The sequence below is a fragment of the Enhydra lutris genome, unplaced genomic scaffold, assembly GCF_002288905.1.
Source record: "Enhydra lutris kenyoni isolate GAN:26980312 unplaced genomic scaffold, ASM228890v2 scaffoldscaffold2, whole genome shotgun sequence".
In the NCBI taxonomy this organism is placed as follows: domain Eukaryota; kingdom Metazoa; phylum Chordata; class Mammalia; order Carnivora; family Mustelidae; genus Enhydra; species Enhydra lutris.
This window is the reverse complement of record NW_019154086.1, coordinates 65,984,158-66,005,816: the sequence shown is the minus strand read 5'-3', so window position 1 is coordinate 66,005,816 and position 21,659 is coordinate 65,984,158. Positions and strand designations below refer to the sequence as shown.

Sequence of the window (21,659 nt, the reverse complement as noted above, 5' to 3'; positions counted from 1 at the left end):
TGGGGTGCCATGAGAGCTGACTGTGGAAGGACAGGAAAGGTCAGATCATGAAGGGCCTTCCATACCACAGATTTGGACATTGTTTTTAGGGGACAAGGACCCACTGAAAGATTTTTACTAGGAAAATAATGAGATGAGAAGGGGGTGAATGGTCAGGTTGTAAGTCTGGTGGCCAAGAGGGAAGTCAAAAGATGAAAGTAGTTGTTGAAGGCAAAGGCAGAACAGGTGAACTACATATGGAGCAGTGGGATTAGATGGAAGATGTTTTACAGGAAAGCTATCAAGGAGATGGAATGGCTTGACCTGGAGAGTAACTGGCAGGCATGGATTGGGCTGGAGAAGAAGGGAAAAGATGCTTACTATAACATCTGTTCTATTGACTTCTACAATATATTCCTACCCTGCTGCACAAGGTAGAGCTGCTAATGTTTTAGCCCTCGGTCTCTCCCCTAGTACCATAATACTGGGGCCAGCATGAAGGCTGGTGAACAGGGGGGGCTTTCAGTGAAAGATACAGGATTTCATTTCAGGAGATAACGATAAAGAGATGACAGGACCTCACGTTTTCCACTGCCCCTACTAGGTTGGCAATGTACAGTACCTCATTAAAAATAATGCACTTGTTGAAAGGCCTGAGTGAGCTTCTGTCTCACAACCTTTAAAAAGGAAAAGTGAATTGGGGGGAATCAGAAGGGGAGACGAACCATGAGAGATGTGGACACTGAGAAAAAAACTGAGGGTTTTTGAGGGGAGGAAGGTGGTGGGTTGGGTGAGCCTGGTGGTGGGTGTTAAGGAGGGCACATATTCCATGGAGCACTGGGGTGGTGCATAAACAATGAATCTTGAAACACTGAAAAAATTATATTATAAAAAGAAGTGAACTGGCCTAGGGGCACAGGGATGGTTTCTGGGACCTCACCCATCCAGAATCAGGGCAGAAGCCCAATGTCCACTGGACTCCCAGTGTCCAGTTTTGGGGGCCAACACAAGCATGTATCCCATGCTCCAAAGACTAGTCTATTGCCTAACCTAGCCTGCCAAGAAGGGCTTGTGGTTGCCCAGGAAAATGAACATCACAGAGAGAGAAGGTATGTGACCAACATACCTGCACTTCCTGGCTTGCCAGTGACATTATTTGGTGGTAAAGGTTTTCTTCGTGGGGGCACAGGTCTAGGTGGCAAGTGTGGGCGGCGAGTACCTGGGACTGCAGCTACGACATTATATTACAGATAAAGCTGGTATAAGGATTTACTCCATAACCATGTCAGGTTTTAAAAAATAGATCATTTGGTAAGTAGCAATTGGATGACAGAGAAGAGATTCCATAGAAAAGTGTCTATGAGTAATATATTCTGATATTCATCTAAATCAATTTTGGTAATGTACCTAGGAACAATGAAGTCCATTAACATGTGGAAAAATATCCTCTAATTATAGGTCTGTTTGCCTTTTGAAACTCAACAGATATAGAGAATTTAACATTTTTAGTTTCTCTATAGGCACAATAGTATTTCTGAGTTTCATTGTCCCCCATTGCCTTTGATTTTCAGACTACAATTTCTAATGTCATTTTAGCTTTAAATTGTTAAAGGATATAATTTCTCCTTTAGTGGATGCTCCATCCCACCATCGAAATCTACTATATAATTATAACTGAAAAAATGCTTTCAGAACTTTCCAAAAGATTACAACAAAGCAGCCTTGACAGCAGAAGCAATAAGCCTATGCCTGTGGAGAGCAGGGTCAATATGGACAGTTGTGCATTGCACAAGGGCCCTTGGCAAGGGATACATGAGTTGGAGCTGAAGTTTAACATGCACTCTGCTCACCCATCTGTGAGCCCTGGTGCAAGCCTGCCCACCCAGAGGAAGGGCACATTGTACTAAAGAGTCTGCCTAAAGAGTAGAGGGAAGAGGTACCTTTTAATACGATGCACAAGTCATCTTTTCATACTTTGCACAAAGGCTGGAAAGGCTACAGGTGCCTAGAGTAACCCATCTTAACCCAAATTTTAAGTCTTCTATTACAGCTTAAAAATTCACATCTTTCTTTGCATGATATATATTGGTTAAAAATCTTGAAGTAAAAGTGACAACCTAGGAGAATGGCTTGTGACTTTCAGTACTCCTTGGGAGACTAGCGAGGGTATACTTGGGCGTGTGCAGGGGAGTGAGTGGGATAACAGAGTATGGATCTGTAGCCCAGGTGTTAGTACACCAGAGTAGGTTTCATAGCAACCTTATAAATGGCATAGAATTCTTAATGCAAACCTTTCCAAGTCACCAGCTTCATCATTTTGGCCTATTATATAGAACACAGTCTTAAATTAGGAACATAAATCCTATCAGACAAAAGGATATTGTAGTAAATTACACAAGAACAAAACTTGAACATGGTGAAAGCTAGAACCCAAAGTGACTCTTCAGCACTTGTCCATTGTGACCCCTCAGAACATTATATAAAGTGATTCTTGAATTAGTACCCCATCAGAAGCTCTTGTTAATATTTGATGTGTGCATAGAGCACTTTCATTTTCCCAAAGATAATATTTTGTATTTTTAATTTTTTTGGCAGGGAGAGATTGAGAGTGAGTATGCACAGGGTGGAGGAGGGGCTGAGAGAGAGAGAATCTTAAGCAGACTCCACACCTGACACCCGATGCAGGGCTCCATCTCACAACCCTGAGATCATGACCTGAGTCAAAATCAAGAGTCAGATGCTTAACCAACTGAAACACCCAGGTGCCCCAAAGAGTACCTTTGGGTACTTCTAGAGAAACATTCTAAAAAATACATTTTATTTTAGAATGTTTCTCTAGGAGTACTGTTGGCATGGTTCTTTGAGAGCTGTGAGGATGCTGTTTTTGCTATAACTTTTGGCACTGCAGTTTCTGCCCAAGTAGCAGAGAAGAGCAAAGTAAGGGAGTTGGTGTCTTATCCCTTACCTGGTTTTTTGGTGGAGTGGGTAGAGTCCATGGACACATGTTTACCAGCACCTGATGGCTTTGGGGCTTGCTTAATCCCTAAGAACAGACAGAATGAAAGGAAGTGAGTAAACAGCAAAAATGTGTTAAGTGTTTTTTCACAGAATTTTGGTAATCAGTGATAATGTGCATTCAATGCAGAACAGTGGCACTGGTGTTTTTGTGCCCAGACATTTTAATTGGCTTCTCCTGTCTGCATATAGAAAATACTCAGAGCACTATATTCATTAGCTGTAATAATTTTTCTGAAGAGTTAGTGTTTAATTATGGATCATGGTATTGTCTTAATTTTCCATGATGCCCACACTGTACTGCCTTCCTGGGTGGTATGGTCTTACCAGGCAGACTTCGTATTCAGTGACTGGCCATTTTTTTGCCAATATTCATGAGTAAATTCTGTGGTTTTAAAAAAAGTTTTCCTCCACCCCCCTAAAACCTCTTAAAATTCCAATGTGTTTGGATTTATCCTTGGTAAGTTGACTTCAAAAATATTCCTGGAGAAGCCTTGGCTATCACGCTGGTTAGGCCACAAACTGGACTTGTAACTTTGAGACTTGTAAATTAGTTCTGGGCAGGCACAGAGCTCCAAATTGCTATTGGAAGAAATTGATCTGAAAATTGTTTTGTGTGAAATTTTATTTCCTAAGTCTCTCAAATATAATCTGGTGGTTATGAGTCATTGACCAAACACCCATGCTAAGAGTTTGAATATCTATCCTAAAGAGAGGGGGAGCCAATTTAGGTTTTGTCGTATTTTTTTGAATTATTATGTTTTTACCTTATAAAATAATCTTCCCCAATATTGCTGACAGTCTTCATTAAGAAAGAACAGAAACAGACATTATCCATACAAACAGACAAGAATCTATGGACTCCGGAAAACAAACCGAGGGTTTTAGAGAGGTGTGGTGGGTGGATAGGTTCACCTGGGATGGGTATTAAGGAGGATATGTATTTCATGGAGCACTGGGTGTTATGTGCAAACAATGAATCATGGAACACTAATGATGTACTGTATGGTGACTAACAGAAGATAATAATAAAAAAGTTCTCTATACTCTGAGGACCTGACTATAATTCACATACTTAAAAAAATAAGAATATTTAGTATACTAGTCCATACATGAACAAGGACAACCAAAATCACCACCTTGTTTTGAATATTCACTGTGTTCTAGGGACTATGTAAAGACATTACACACTCAATCTCATTTAATGTGCAGGCCGATATATTAAAATAATATTGATTAAAATACAGGAGAAACTTTGCCAAAAATCAGATATTAACACATTAAGTGATGAAATTAATTATTATAAATCAATATTTTAATTAATGTAGAAATAGCATTACAATTATTAACATTATCATTATTATTAATACTATAATAATTATAATAAACATTAATTTATAAACCCCAGTACTGTAAACTCATACTCTCTGCTGCTTGGTTAAGAGAGTATATATAAAATCATGGTGAATGTTTATAGGGAGCCATGAATTAAGTGTTGCTTATTTGTAGTAGGGAGAATGTTTTTGAGGTTGATGGTTATTTTGTGGCTAATCCCACAGGCATGGCAAAAACAAATGGCTCATTAGTCTTCTTCCTGTACCCACTCTCAGTGAATTGTGGTCATTTGGGTGTTTTTGTTGGAAAAGGACTCATTTGTTCATGGCATAGAGGAATGGAAAGTACTTCCATTGTGGGATAACCTGGTTTGGTGAATCTGATTTACCACTACTCTTTGAGACTAAAAAATGTATTGTGTGTTCCAGAAGGCTAGTAGATTGTGTGTGCCTGTAGTCATTCTTCTTCACAACACTTTCCCAAATCTTTCTAACTGCAAAACAAAAACAAAGCATTTTGGCTCAAAGCACCTTCCATATTCAGTACCTTATTTGATCCATACAACCCTTCTGTGTGGGAGATACCATCCAGATGCTACAGACGAAGAAACCCAAGGCAGGGGAAGATTAAGCAACTCAAAGCTCGAAGTGTCAGGACTCAGACAGACATGCGCCTAGCTTAAAGCCTAGCTCTTAAACACTAAGTGGCATTACACAGTGTACTGTCAGCTTCTTGCTTCTGTCATTCCTCACAAAGATGCTAAGGGACATTAGCTTTAGAGTCCTATCTTCTGCCTTTTGGGTGGTTTGAGGCATCACCACTGTAAATGGCCCTGGATGGCAAGCATGTCATCCAAGCATGCCACTAATGTGTGGGACTCAGAGAATAGCAGATTCTGACAGTGGACAAGTCCTCTGAGCCACAGGGGTTCATCAATTGGAGATATAGGAGAGAATCCAAAACTCTGCAGGACTACTTTATGAGTAAGACCAAAGATACAATTTCCCTGGCTTTTTTTCTAATTAAGAGAAAAATCAGCAGAAACCACCTATTGTGTCAGCTTCTCTATAGGTAGAGACAGAAGCATCTTACTATTAAATATAAGTACCCAAATCAATCAGCAGCTAACCTGGTCTTTCTTCAGCCTTCAGAAACAGATAGAAGTTGTCAGGGTAGAAAAATGTTGTTAAAAGCCTTGCGAAAGGCAGCCATGGGGCTCAGGGACAGGGCATTGAACTGGGGACAGGGGGATGAACTCCGGTTCTGGCCATGCCTACATCTTACTGTGGTTTGCATGTCAGCCAGGCAGCAATATGAGCACCAGGGCCCAAACTCCAGTGAACTTCTTTTGCTCTGAATCAGAGAGCAAGTGAAGTCTAGAGGTAGCAGAGAGGCGGCGGGAAGGCAAAGGAGGAAGCCAGGAAGAGAGATACTATGGAGAAAGAATTCTCAGGAATTGGCACTTAATCAGCCAGTCTGGCCCAGGCTGTGACCTGAATTCTTTTTCCCTCAGGCAGGATTAATCAACATATTTTCAGGAGGGCAAAACTGGCTCTGGAAGTACCAAGTGGAGCTTTAGCATGAGCCCCCATTTGCCATATGGGAGTTCTCCAAAAATCTCTGGATTTACATAGTTTACTCCTTAGCAGTTTATTGTCAAAAATGAAGTTACAATTTTTAACCATGGTAACAAAAACTTTGCACACAAACACAGTAAACTGAAAATCCATTTCCAAATGTATTAGACACTGTTCCCTGGGACTAAAAAAGGGTGATCTTTATGCATGATTGGTCTCTGTGCCTTTGTCTCCAAATCTCAACACCTTGCTAAAAAGCCAGGAGTGATGAGCCAGCAGACTGGAAGGGTTAGCCACAGCCCAGAAAAACACATTCCTCATCTCGGAGGAGTCTGGTTTCTGGTTGTCAAGCACACTATATGGGGGCAGTCAAGTGTGGATTCCTCATTAGGAGGCAGAGAGAGGAGTCTCAGGTTTAAGTATGTAACATATCTGCTAAACCACATGTGTCAAGTTGGTTTCCAGACTATATTTTGCCTGAAACATAATGGACCTTCAACAGAGGACCTGTATAGCTCAGCAACTTCCTTCCATAGGGAGAAAGTTGGAGAATAGAAGAAGTTAGCCTACTCTGTGCTGGACAGACAGCAAACATTTTCAGCTTTGTGGACCATATTGTCTCTGTCACAATTATTTCACTCTACCATTATATTGTGAAAGCAGGCTATGTTTTAACAAAACTTTATTCATGAAAATAGGCCATGAGCCAGATTTGGCCTGTGGGACTATAGTCTGTGTGACCTCCTAGTCCAGGGCATGCTTGTTGCATCTCTGCAGTGTAGATCTGAAGTTGGCTGTAATTTTTAGAACACATCAGTGAAGCTGAAACACATCTCTGGAAAACCTGTAAAAGCAGAATGCTGGAAAATGACCCACCTACAACCTCAACCTCTGTAGGGTACTTTCAGACTTTGAGGTGGAGGCGTATTTATAAATGTAGCTAAGAAATGCATATAAAGCTAGGCAAATATCTGTAATGATGTCATGAAATAAGAAACCTGGCTCAAGATGGTTTAAAGACTCTTGGGTTTATGAAATCATTGCAAGATTTTTATAGAGGCCTAAATAATCAAAGGTCCATAGTTTTAAGACCTAAGGGCACTATCTTACGTGGCCTAAAACCATGAGGAATATGTCCTATAAATCCTAAACACTTCCTTTATCAACTGATTTTTCTTTTTAATGTAAAATATCTGGGCTGAAAATTTCAGCAAGAAAAACTACAGAAAAATGTATGTGAGATGGATGAATAATAAAGATAAATATTCTGGGCAAGATGTCACATTTGATTAGAAATCAGTTGACACAGAAATTAAGTCTCATTAAGATTAGATAGAAACTAGATGTGAGTGTGGATGAGATAGTGGACTGGGTCAGAGGAGAAAATGAACTTAAAAAAAAGAAAGCCTGCATTTTTAGTAAACAAGCCAGAAAAAAATTATGCAGAATCAAAGTAAGGTGGACTCATGAAATTCACTAATCTGGGGAGAATAGATTTTAAGACACTCTTCTCATGAATTTTTAAAAACCTTATTCCCTAAGCAAATAGTCTGAGAGCTATTAAATTTTCCATTCATTATATGCTACATGTCATCTATGATTTCCAATTTTGATATCATTTACTTCTTTTTTTGCCTTATTACATTGGGTGAATACTCCACTACTCTTTTCATTACATGTCGTCTATGATTTCCAATTTTTATACCATTTACTTCCTTTTTTGCCTTATTGCATTGGTAAATACTCCACTACTCTTTTCAGCATAAGTGGTTAAAGTAGGAATCCTTGTGCTCTTGATGTGAGGAGAAAAACATTCAGAAGATTAAGTATGATGTTATTTGCAGGTTTTTCAGATATGTCCTTTATCAGAGTGAGGAAACTAGTCTTCGTTTTCTGTGAGTTTCCATCATGAATGGATTTTGAATTTTGTCTAATGTTTTTTTTTTAATTTATTGAGGCGATGGTTTGATTTTTCTCCTTTTCTCTGTTAATGTGATGAATTATATATATTTGTTTGGATGTTGAGCCGACCTTGCATTCTTGAGGCAAATAGCGTTTGGTTGTTATGTGATATTGTAGTAGATCTGGAAATGCATCACCCTGACGTGGTGAGGCTCTCTCAGCTAAGGCTGATTCTGAAGGAACTGAAAGAGGATGCTGTCTGCAGACTTCATTCCCTGCAGATGGGCAGCATTCCCCAAAGGGGAATTCCATCAGATGATAGAACATATGCAATGCATTTTGGTTGGGGATGGAAGTAGAGCAAGGGAAGCAGAAACTGAGCTCAGCTTTGTCTACCTGTGCTCACCAACCCATTTCTACTAGCGACCAACTAATTAAAATGAAGAAGCTCTGTTAAGAGGACATCCTTCCACAGTTTAACTAGATGAATTAATACTACAAAGTTGATTTCATCTACACAAAAGGGTAATAGATGTCAGTCTGTATTACAAGGGGCTCTGGAAAAAAATGTTTGTATTGCAAATAGACTTATAATAATGCCTTTTTATTTCTTCTGGAAGACAATTAGCCTTTTCCTAGTGAGAACCAATGCTTGATTACACTAAAAGTTAGTAACTTTCAAGTTTGATCATAGCTACCTGTTCTTTCATTTGCTTTGTTGACACAAATGCTTTCTTCTATTTTCACTTGGTCAAACTCCAGGGAAGTGTTTTGACTATTAACGAGGTGGTTCGTTTAGACCCAGATTGTTTATGTCAATCTGAGAAACTATGCATTGCCTAATCCCACAGTTGGGAATAATAAAAGAACAGCTGAGCACAAATAGATATTGGAATGCTTTCTTGCTTTTCATGAGTCAAGGATTTATAGTAATTGCCTCATTAATTAGTTTGAAGAAAAGTGTATTCCTAGAACTTCACACACTGTAAGAACCTATAGAAAAAAAACTCTAAAACAAATCTAAATGATTTTTAGACCAAATATCTTCAGGTATTATTCATATCTCACTCTCACTAGAGAACCATCATGGATTTATTTATATATGTATTAAAAAAATTCTTACTAACATGCTTTTTTCATAAGCACACACATGATTTGTACTGTTAAAAAAATATTGCAAGTGCGTGGGTGGCTCAGTTGGTTGTGTCGAACTCTTAATTTCGGCTCAAGTCATGGTTTCAGGATTGTGAGATTGAGACCCATATGGGGCTCCGCATTGGGCATGGTGCCTGCTTAAGATTCTCTCTCTCTCCCTCTGTCCCACCTCTTCCCCCCCTTAAATAAATAAATAAATAAATAAAGCAAGGAAATGATGCATCCCATATTAACGCATCTAATAACTACCATTTTTCCACTTAGTGAGTTAGGTGTTTGAACTTGAATCAGATAACTGTCTTAGTTATCTGCATGACTCCTACATCCAGAGATCTGGTCGGATTAGGGCAATGTCATTTAATTCCCAAATTAAGCTGAATGTTTTGGTAATGTTACTATGCCTATAGCCAGTATGATTAGCTGTTAGCTGCTCTTGTTAGGCTATCATGTTCCACACTACCAACAGTTGTAGGTCTTATAAAAAAAATTGTAATGGTACTGGTGAAACTACCAATAAAAAACAAAGTGATTATAGTCTTGAAGTTTGAGCCTATGTATGGAAAGTGTTTCTGAAATTAGAGAAAACAGTTATTTTGATATTTTTATCCAATAATACATATTATACATATTAATCAGGATCTTTTCAAGAATCAAGACTACATATGGTAGCTGATTTTATGGACTGAGTTTAGAAAAGAAAAATTCTTTTTCTATGTTTTCAGACACTGGAAATTTTGATTTTAGAATGAGTTACAATTTCCAATTCCAGTTATATTAAGAACTTCCAAAACTGGTGTAAAAGAAATTTAAAGTGTGAATTCAATAAAAATACAAATTTTGAATGAACACTTTTATAGTTTGGAGAGGATTGAAAAGAAATAAATTTGTGATCATTACCTGTTCCCATTCCATTCCCTTTAGGTGTCCTACTGGGTTTGAGTCTACTAGGTCTTGTAGTTGTCTTATTCAGAACTACAATAAAGTGGGAAATAAATAGGTTAGAAATTTTCTTGTTAAAACCTTGCAATCAAGGCAAACAGAAGTTCCCAGAGAATTGGAAGTCATTTAATGAGGCAACAGAAAAATGATCGCTTACCAAAAACTATTGTTTAAAATATGGAAACCACAATTCTGGTTTAAAAATCATAGATTTGAATGTGGGAAGTGTGACCTGATTTTTTACTCTGAGGTGATCACTGGCTTGAAGAACTAACTGGCAAGGGAATTTATAGGTCTAAATGGGAAATCACTCAGTTAATTTCTAAGCACTAGATACATTTCAAAACAGAACTGAAGAAAGATCAGGACTACATATATACCCAATGAAAACCCAAAACTTGAAGCATCTTTACATGCCAAGGCCTTAATTCATGACTCATAAGTTGGTGGGTCTTTTGTAGGGGTCTCTACATACAGGTGTTCCCTCTTAATCTGGTACAAGTTCACTGTTGAACATGGAGTATGATGAAATCATTTTAATTTCTCTTCCACTTTATGGAGAGCCAGAACATTGCCAGTGCTTTTAGAGGTCACTTGTCATATCCTCTGGAAGACTCTTCAAGGAAAAGCACAAAGTATATTGTGGTTGGGAGAGCAAGCTCTGGAGCCAGAATTGCTTGCCTTTAAATCTACTTCCTACCTCTTCTCATGCTTTGGCTTCCTCAACTGTACCCCACAAGACACATGGCAAGCCCTCAGTCAATGTTAGCCATTGTTGTTATGGTTTCATTATTGTGTATAAACCTTTACTATAACCAGCCACACATTAAGCTCATGGTACAGAGGGCACATGGAGATGTATTTGTTTATAAAAGATGTTTGTGCCTTATTACCTTTGGGTCTTGGAAGATTACAGCCAACCCACCCCACAGAACACACACACACACACAACACCACATGGAATCTGCAGAAACCGAAGGATAAAATGATTTCTTTTCCCATATGCCCAGAGAGATGTAGATGAAGAACATTAATTTATAAGCCAGCTTCATTATTTAGAACTTTAAGACGACTTAGAATTGCAGCAACAGAATGTCAGTGTCTTTGGTACATCTTGTGCTTTAGCACAGGAACAATTTACATGAACCAGATCAGCCTCACCAAGTTAACTTTTCCTTAACAAGCTCCAGTGACAGAGATCCTAGAACTTTTGGAGAATTCAATAAATGTAAAGTATTTTCCAATGCTTATCATTTTTACTGTATATTACCTATAAAATATGTGTATATGTGTGTGTGTGTTTTATTATCTGAAGGAATCAAGGAAATACGTTCTCCCAGAACAAGCATCTTTTATACTAGAATAGACCAGCTCTTCTTAAATATTATTTGAGAGCTAGTAATACCTGAATAGCTAACTCTAATTCTTTTCCTATGATTGCCATGGAGAACTGAAGGAGTATGTGTGAGATTTACACACAGATGCTATTCTAAAAATACTTCTCTATTGATAAATTTCCATGGGAGTCTTTATATCTGGTCATCCTTAAAAACCTTAGTCACACTTTATCATTACCATAGATTCATTATTACCTCTCCACAAGGATCTGAATTTCTGCACATCCTTTATTGCCATTTAGAGGTATATATCCCTCCCTTGGTGTATGCTACTATTTCAACACATTTTATACCTTCTCAGGTGTGCTGATTATTTAGGTCATCGGAAAGAGAAACAACTTACCGGGTCTGATGTGTGCTTTGTCCGGTATTCTGGAACTCACAGGAGTAGTATACAATCTGTGTGGTGCTGAAACAGAGGAAAGGCTTTATATTTAATCGCCAATTTTCCATTAAATGGGGAGTTAGCATCCTAGGGACTAGCAACTCATACACTTTGCATGGAAGTAGAAAGGATGTTTTGAAACCTGCAATTATGCACTACAGCATTGCTGCTAAAGGAAAATAAAGCAAGCATACATATTCATGACTGGAAATAAAGGCACAGAGTGAGCTAAGTCATTTGTAATATGTGTCAAGGATTAGTCTTCATTTAGTCCATGTTTCTCAAAGGCATTTTATTTTACGCAATGGTTGTTAACATCGTAAACATATAAGCCAACTAGCCAACCATCCATCCATCCATCCATCCACCCACCCACATCTCTCAATTAGGAAGTCATAGTGGAACATTATTTTGCCCAAGAAGACAGGTAATCTCAAAAATTAAAAAAGTATTTTTAGGTAGGTTAAAAGAATAGGGATGGTGGTCTCTATCAAACTGTCCTAGCTCATAACCCTGAAATGAATACTCATTTAATCCTATCCATTAAAGCTTTAGGAATGGGAGACAATGATCTTTGTTGCTCTGCCTATCAAGAGAAGATGAGCAAGGAGCAAGAAACTGGGGCAAGTCCTGGAAGCAACACACCACCTTGTCATTTTCTGGTCCTGTTATTCAGGGCCTGCATGGTGAGGACTCCTAATGAAGACTTGCTGGATAAATTTAAAAAATGAGCGACCATTGTAGCAGGCAAACTCATGAGAAACTAAGCTGAAATCCTTTTACTTCCTAAGGTTTTAAAGTGTACTTTCGTCCTGGAATTCCTCCCTCTTCCCTTCCCTCCTCTCCTCACCCTCAACATACCACACTGCCTCCTTAACACCACCCTCCTGGTAATGCTTTAGCTAAGACTGGAAAAAATTTTTCTTGCAAACTATGAAAGTAGATTACATCGTTTTGATGATTTTGTTCACATCTTAAGTGGGTATTTATATAATCATAAATCAGCAATGCCTTTCCTACCAAGTTAAAAAAAATACACCTGTGAAATAGATTATAATGCAGCTCATTTATAAGCTTCCAGTGTGAAGACTGATGAGCAGAATTTTGCCATATTTCAAGCCAAAAACAGCAGACACATACTGAAGTTCCTTGTAGGTTTATCATGGGCCTTTCAAAGTGTTGCAGCTAGAGTGAGCAGAGGCACTGATGTTATAAAAAATTAATTCTCATTACACCCTCAAATGGTGTCATGATGATTTGCAAATGTTTGTCTTCAAAATTCTCTTTGATAGTGGTAGGATTCCCTGTGAATTGAATCTATTTCAGTTTTTCATCTTAATTTCTTCAATGTTAAAATATTTTAGCTCAAAGAAATACAAGGATCATGGCTCTTATTAGTCTTCTTCTAGGACAAATATTAATTTTTAAACTTTAGACAGGAAAGGTATATAAAGCAGAACACAGAAACAATCAGGACTACACTTGGTATTTCAAAGCCATAGGATCAGAATTTTTGCTTTATTTTTTCCCCCACAATCTTTACTCAAATCTAGACAGACTTTTTCAGACCAGTGCTGGAATGTAACTTCAGTTTAGACTGTGAGTTACTCATACAGTTTATCACTAAATAATACATGGCCTTGAGAAAACTGCTCTAGGGTTTCAATTTTAAACTGAAAGAAAAAAAGATAAAGAAAAGGAGCTTTGTGAACATACGTCCACATAGCTTTAATGACTAACAATTTTAAAGGATGCTTTTGTACCTAGTTTTATAAAAATCTATTTAAGAAGAACATTAAGAAATACCATATGAGAATGAATACCCAACTTTTATATCGACATGGATGGGACTGGAAGAGATTATGCTGAATGAAATAAGTCAAGCAGAGAGAGTCAATTATCATATGGTTTCACTTATTTGTGGAGCATAACAAATAACATGGAGGACATAGGGAGATGGAGAGGAGAAGGGAGTTGAGGGAAATTGGAAGGGGAGATGAACCATGAGAAACTATGGACTCTGAAAAACAATCTGAGGGTTTTGAAGGTTGGGGTGGAAGGTTGGGGGAGCCAGGTTGTGGATATTATGGAGGGTACATATTGCATGGAGCACTGGGTGTGGTGTATAAACGATGAATTCTGTTACACTGAGAAGAAGTTAAATAAAAAAAAAAAAAGGATGCTTTTGTACCTAGTTTTATAAAAATCTATTTAAGAAGAGCATTAAGAAATACTATATGAAGTTAACATCAAAACTAAACAAATAGGATTATAGGATAAGCACCTTGAAGGTGTCATGTTCTGCCCAGCACAGAGAGAGAGTAAGGAAGACATAACTTTCCCTGGGGTGGGGGGAGACAGAGACAAGGGAGTGGAAACAAGTAAAATAAACAGGGAACCCAAAATATCTCTAGTCAAGTGAGTTTCTATTACAGTTTGAGAAAGGCAAAGAAGAGCATGAGTATTTCAGGGTTTTGGTTATGGCGTGCTGCAGGGAATTGTCTCAGCAGACAAAGTAGGAAGGGTGTCATAGAGAAATGGGGTTGGAGATTCTACTAGCAGCCTCATGCTGTAGGTTTTCAACACAAAATTTTTTTGGAGGCCTTGGGTCCCATCGTGGAGGTTGGGAGATCAAAGAGCCACACAGGTCATGGTCCATGCATGGGGAGAGTATAAAGACCAGGAGGAACCATTTCACCCCCCAGCACCTTTTTCAAAATGCTGTGTGCTGTCTTATGCCTCTAATGCCTGATGTTAAAAATACAATATAACAAAACAGTTGACTGACTACCTCTTCCACAGAGCTCAGGCACACTTTTATGGGTTTTATGAGGGTGACCCTAGTGATGCACAGCATGGATTTGTGAAAGTGGGCCCTGATGGTAAAGCGGGACTATGGGGCTGGACCAGGTGGTGAATGCTACTCCCGTCCTTATGATAGGTTCTTTCCTAGTGTGTTCTTTGTCGCCTCATATCAGCGAAGGCCTGGTGAGTTCACTTTAAAGATTCTTGGTCTAAGCCTTGAAAAGTAGGAACCCTAGGGCAGCACAATTTAGGCTCAAGCTAATGATCCTCAGAACATACAGGACCTCATATAAATATGTTAAGACATTTCATATTATGATATCAGATCCTGGATATACACCCCATCAGCCATGAAATTCCTATGTGGTAGAACCATGTTCTAGAAAGAATTTGATAAAAATTCCACATACACTAGTAATGGTGATACAGTACTGACATTCCTATTGAAGTTAAAAAAAAAAAAACAAAGCAAGGAAAAAATAGGCCTCTAATCTTTTATTCTCAATTCTGAAATCTATAAAGCTTTAAAAAGCTGTAATCTTTTCTTCATCTGGCAACATAACCTGAACTGAATAGTCTTTTTTATGTTGCTTATTATAAATGTTTACATATTTTGCTGCAAAAACAATGTATTTCATTATGAGAATCCAACTACCTTCTATAAAGTAAGACATTAATTGCTTCTATTAAGCAAAAAGATAAAAATAAACCTATAAAAATGAGGATGTGTTATGGATGTGACATGATTGACCATCTGTTGTTAATACTGGAAACTGGTCATGAGGACGTGGGAGGGCTGTTATTATGTTAGGTTTCTTCTGTGTGGATGCATAAATAAATAGAAAGTTAATAAATAGGAGGGTAATAAGGTAAGTAATAAACATTTAAGACATAATAAAAAATGAAACCAAACTAGTAAAAGAAGATTGAGAACATTTATAAGAACTATCCTATGCCATAAAGTGTTCTAGTCATCTTTATTTAGGTATGTACTGCTCTACTTACTATAAAATATCTTAAAATCAGATTTTTTATAATTTTTCTTATTTCAAATTTCTTATACAAAATATTCTCCACAAATTATAACTGACAATAAATAAAATCAATGTGTTTTCCAACTTCTTAAAAAAAAAGTTTACTTTTGTCTTTTGGGCTTCCTGCCATAGGAAAGATGTAGAGGTGAACAAATGGGATCATTTAGAACAGAAAGAAAAAAAAGATCCAAAATACCAGAAATCCACCGCTGGTTATAACCTAAGTAGGATAGAAAAATATACAAAGGATAGACTACTGAGAACATGGAGATAGAGCTTTGTGTAGGCAAGTTCGTTTCCCAAGAAGTAGAAAGGAAGAAATAAAAGGAAATAGCCCCAAACCCCCAAACCTTCCTTTGATATTTAAATATAAGTTGTCTTAAAAAAATTGATTCTTCTCCTTACTAGTTTCCTTCTTCAGGCTACAGTATCAATGTGCTTATGTAATAGAGGAGATGGGACAGAGGGAGGCAGAGAGAGAGCACAAAGAAGGATGGGGAGAGGGAGAAGTATGGGAAAGAAAAAAAAGCTAATACGGATTCTTATTTATCAGATGTGGAAAATGAGACAAATGAAGATTAAACAAACTAAAAAAGCATGGTGGGAGGAGGCTTTCATTCTTAGTTCTCAGTATCACATGGTCAACCCTACATTCAAAAGCAACATTCTAACTAAATAAACTGCCTTTCCTACATTCAAGTGGCGTACATATAAATATTCTTTTTTTTATATAAATATTCTTATTCAGCTGATATTCTGCACCTATATTAATTCACTGTGATGAAAACAGACATTCTAAAAAGAAAATTTCTTTCCTCATTAAAAATGAAAATAAATAGTTTACTATACAGAAGTGGGGATTTAGCATTACCCTGAGTGGTCACCAATTCAGTTGTTAGTGGAATCTTAGTTGTGAAGGATTTCTGAGTGGATTGGTCGGTTTCTGCTGGGGAAAAACAGTAAGATTGGTGGCTTTCAGTAATTATCATCATGAACATATCAAAAAACCCCACACTTCTTTCTGCCCCATGGGAAATTGCATTTATAAGTCTGCCTTGTCATCACAAAATTTCAAGGTTAAAGGTACATTTTAATAATTCATTTGTTATATATGCTATCTTCTTGCCCTATTCTTTTAATGATTATTGTAAGGATTTCCAAAAACTTTAAGTTCACGATTACTGTTTCATGATCCTGGACATGGCCGTTCCAAACTGTGCCTCTCAACTGTTTTTATATATTACTGTCTTCATGCCTCCCCTCTATTTCATAAACTCCACAAGTTATTTATGTGAGCTGGAAAAGAAATACAGGGTATGAAAACAGGTGCATTTACACTGTATAAGAATAAATATTCTTCTATTTATGTGATGTGAGAGTCAAAGTTTATTGACATATTTTTCTGGCAAAATAAGAAAACTAAGTGTGGCACTACTTCTACTTCCATATTATCTTGAAGTCATCACAGCATCATATAGACACAGAAATTACTTTGCCACTTTACCATACCTTGTGTCCAAGAAAATACTTGGGGCATAAATTCACTGTTGTCTTTTTTTTTCCTGCTCTGGTTTATAATATGGATTCTGCTCATAACAGATATACTTGTGACCATTGGCAGGCGATGGCTCTTACTTCAATAAACCAAGGTATATTAAAATAAATAGGGTGTAGAAGCTACATAGCATATCTAGCAGTGGTTCTTGAAAAGTACTTTTGACTTTGTGGTCATGGATGATGTTCATTTTGTGGATATGGCTAGAATAGATGAATATTTGAAAATTAGGGTGTGTTTGCTCAGTTTTAAATTTGTTCCTTTAAAAAGGATTTCATTTTGAAATATGCTCAGTAACTTCACTTCAGTACACACACACAAAGGATAGATTTATTTGAAAAGGGATGAAGGGAGGAAAATAAGGTCACTGATTTAAATAAACACAGCCATGTTAGATGTATTGTGGACAGGGCAGAGGAATCAACAAACACAAGCCAGGAATTCTTGTTTTCTGATTCATTTTCAATCAAGGGTCAGGCAAACTGGGGTTTTCCATGCTGTGAAAGTGTTGGTATTGAACTGAAAGCATGGCTCACTCACCCCCACTAACCTTCCAGATGCACCTGGCCATCCTTGTTTCTCCAGGAGAGTCACATGCTCATCATATTAGCCTGAACACCATTCTCTGAAATGCCTCTCTCCCATCTGTCTTTAACCTGAAAGAACCCTTCACATTTTTAATTTCAACTCTCACTCCAGCTTGAAAATCTGGTGTAAATGTTGCCTCCTCTCCTGATGCACCCAGTATTTGGCTTCTTTAACATGTTGCTCATTTCTCTACCACACTCATTTGTACAATACTGAAGTGAATCCCAGGAGCTCTGGTGACTGAGTATGCGGGTTCCAATCCAGCTCTGACATTAGCTGTGTGACTTAGCCCAATTTTTAAATCTCTTTATGCCTCAATTCTCTAATCTATAAAATGGGGCAAGTAATAGAATCTACCTCAGCATTGTGGGATTTAAATGAAAACATTACACATAGTGCACTGGGGGACAATGAAAAAGCACTATTATCACTAATCCTGTTTTTTTATATTAGATGCTGAGCTCTCCAGAGAAAGGACTCCCCCTTAAAAACAGTTTCTTTTTTGGAACTCCCATTGTTTAACATTTCACTCAACACCCATAAAATACTCAATAAATTGAAAATGAAAATTTTCTTCCCAAAGGCGGTTTCAAATATGGAAAAAAAGCAGCAAAAAGTATAGCACTGATACACTTTGGGAACATTCCTCTCTTTGAACAGTTAAAATTTTGTCGAGATATTTTAAAATATTCTCATTTTCAATTGAAAACCAGCATAAATATTAGAAGGACAAATATACGGTTAATGTTAAAGAATCAAGTGAATGGATTTTTTTATAATGGTAAAAAGAGACCCTCTGTTGTTTAGAATCATTGATATACACAATGTACACATAGCTACTTCAAAAGCAATCCCTGAAAGCTAGGTCCTTATTGGGCTGAAATATGAAAACTAATTTACCCAGAGTGGTTTGCAGTTCCTCTTCACCAGTACTTGGTGAAATCATGGGTATAAAAGGGCTGCCTCGTGTCTCTAAAGGAGCTGCAAAAGAAAAGCACGAGTGTTGTCAATCTTTAGATGCAAAAGCCAGCACCAGACCAGAATATTACATGAGATTCCTTCATTTGACACAGAAAAAGGAAAACATGAAATGGGTCATGAAGAAGAAAGTTAGATGTACACAGAACCTTCAGGAAAATGACTGTGGAATGTAAGAATAATGGTTCTCAACTGTTTTATTTTTTTTTCTCCCCCCCACCAGGACAGATAAGAAATAACATTCAGGGCTTGACACACTTCATGACCATCCCTGGTTAAGATGGGTTATGAGTTAGAAACAGTCCTGGTCTGTCAACCACAGATCTCTTTCTCCCTCACATACAAGAGAACATACAGGGTTACAAAAGTGAGTGAAAATATTCATTATTGCAGTGGTCATCTGAAGTCTCCTCAAGTTTATTTTTAAAAGTAAACCATTGGCAAAGTTCAGTATTTTGATCAACATTAAAAATAATTACTTGTCAGAACCTTTGCTAACTTGTCACGTGCCAGTGTGTTGTAGCACTACAGCTGAGAACCATTAAACATGCAGAAAATGTTAACTAGATGGGCATGAGCATGTGGACTCATTCTGAACATGGAAGTAAAGGAAGTAGATACAAATGAACTCAGTAAGGAGTGGTCTTAAGTTGGTCTTCAGAACAAAGCCTTTACAATAGTGAAGACATTGCTATTGTATTTTGCAAAGAGCAAGAGTAATGAGAATGAGATGATGAGGAGGATTGAGAAGAGATGATGATTCAATATGACAAATAGAGAAAGACCTGCAATTGGACCATAGCAAAGAAAACAATTAGAGGTGGTTGGTAGAGGAAAACCATTACCTATTGTTGTCTCTGGTAGGTCAATTCTAAAGGTAACAGGTTGCAGAACTAGGCCAAAAGCAAATCAAGGAAATATATTTATGAAAATTACTACTTGGTGAAGTAAACATCACTTATGTGTTTATGCTTCTATTTGAACATTTAAACTTTCTCAAAGAATCATAATAAATATAAGAAAATTCTACATATTAGATGACACTTAAGAAAATTTAGCTACAACTTCAAAGGTCTCAGAGAGCAGAGCCGGAGAGGGAATGGGAACCACAAGGTGGAGCCACGAACGGGAGCCATGAGCCAGAGCCACAAGCCGGAGACACGAGCCAGGCTGTCCAGGCACCCACGGAACTCGCAGCATGCCGGGGGTGGGACTGGCCTGGCCGAGCGTGCTGGCGCCACAACTGCAGGCAGGCGCCACTCATGCCTGGGCCACCGTGCTCTTGGGCTCTGCTTTGGGGTGCACCTTGCCTGGATTGTGGTCGATATATTCAGCTATACATCCCCTCAACCACCTCTCACCAAAATAACTAGGAGGAGGAACACCCAACAGAGGAAAAACTCAAAGACTGTGCCCTCTGCCAGAGAACTATTGGATATGGACATAAACAGTATGTCAGAAAGGGTTAACAATTATCCAAGCAATGGCTAGGTTGGAGAAGACCGTTCTCTGTTAGTGACAACAGAGAATCTCTAAGGGTGGAAGTGAGAGCCAATCTGGCAGAAGTTAAAAATGCTATCAATGAGATCCAATCTAATCTAATCTAAATACTCTATCAGCTAGGGTAACTGAGGCAGAAGATCAAATTAGTGATCTAGAGGACAAACTGATAGAAAAGAAGGATCAGGAGGAGGCCTGAAACAAACAATGTAGAAGCCATGAAAACAGAATTAGGGAAATAAATGACATTTCAATGTCAGAATTATTGGGAGCCCTGAGGGGATGGAGAAAGAGAGAAGACTAGAAGATATAGTTGGACAAATTCTGGATGAAAATTTCCCTAATCTGAGGAATGGAACAAGTTTTAGTGTTCTAGAGGCAGAATGGACACTCCCTAAGATCAACAAGTCTAGAAAGACAACCAGACACTTAATTGTGAAATTCATTAATCGTAATTTCAGACAGGAGGTCTTAAGGGCAGCTAGGGGGAAGAGATTCCTTATGTACAGAGGAAGGACCATCAGAATAACATCAGACCTGTCCACAGAAACCTGGCAAGCCATAAAGGGCTGGCAAGACATATTCAGGACACTAAATGAGAAGAATATGCAGCCAAGAATACTTCATCTAACAAGGCTGACATTCAGAATGGATGGAGAGATAAAGAATTTCCAAGACCAGCAAGGTTTAAAAGAGTATGTGACCACCAAGCCAGCACTACAAGAAATATTAAGGGAAGTTCTATAAAAGAAGGAAGAACCCAAGAGTCACACAGAACAGGAATCTACAGAGATAATCTATAGAAACAAGAACTTCACAGGCAACATGATGTCAATAAATACGTATCTTTCAATAATCACTCTCAACGTGAACGGCCTAAATGCTCCCATAAAATGGCATGGGGTTGCAGATTGGATAAAACAATGGGACCCGTCCATATGCTGTCTACAAGGGACACATTTGGAACCTAAAGATACATCCAGACTGAAACTGAGAGGATGGAGAACCATCTTTCATGCCAATGGGCCTCAAAAGAAAGCTGGGGTAGTCATTCTCATATCAGATAAATTAGACTTTAAACTAAAGACTGTAGTCAGAGATGAAGAAGGACACTACATCATTCTTAAAGGGTCTATCCAACAAGAAGATCTAACAATTGTAAACATTTATGCCCCCAAATGGGAGCAGCCAACTACATAAGCCAACTGTTACTCAAAATAAAGAGTCATATTGATATGAATACATAAATTGTAGGGGATCTTAACATGCCACTCTCAATAACAGATCATCTAAGCAGAAAATCAATAAAGAAATAAGAGCATTAAATGACACATTGGACCAGATGGACCTCATAGATATATACAGAACATTCCACCCTAAAACAACAGAATATTCATTCTTCTGGAGCACATATGTAACTGTCTCCAGAATAGACCATATACTGGGCCACAAATCAGAGCTCAACTGATACCAAAAGACTGAGATTATTCCCTGCATATTCTCAGACCACAATGC

The 21,659-nt window shown here is 38.0% G+C and overlaps 1 protein-coding gene across 1 annotated transcript in view; it reads right to left on the bottom strand.

Annotated features, from left to right (window-relative positions):
• LOC111146515 (ABI family member 3 binding protein) overlaps window positions 1-21,659 on the bottom strand; it is a 259,405-nt gene that overhangs the window by 44,204 nt on the left and 193,542 nt on the right. The window contains exons 50-56 of the mRNA XM_022502061.1: window positions 19,490-19,537; window positions 18,567-18,647; window positions 16,395-16,469; window positions 11,643-11,708; window positions 9,861-9,935; window positions 2,945-3,022; window positions 1,106-1,198 (exon numbers count right to left, since the gene is read on the bottom strand). Of these exons, the coding sequence (XP_022357769.1) occupies window positions 1,106-1,198; window positions 2,945-3,022; window positions 9,861-9,935; window positions 11,643-11,708; window positions 16,395-16,469; window positions 18,567-18,647; window positions 19,490-19,537 (516 nt within the window). The remainder of the gene's footprint in view (window positions 1-1,105; window positions 1,199-2,944; window positions 3,023-9,860; window positions 9,936-11,642; window positions 11,709-16,394; window positions 16,470-18,566; window positions 18,648-19,489; window positions 19,538-21,659) is intronic.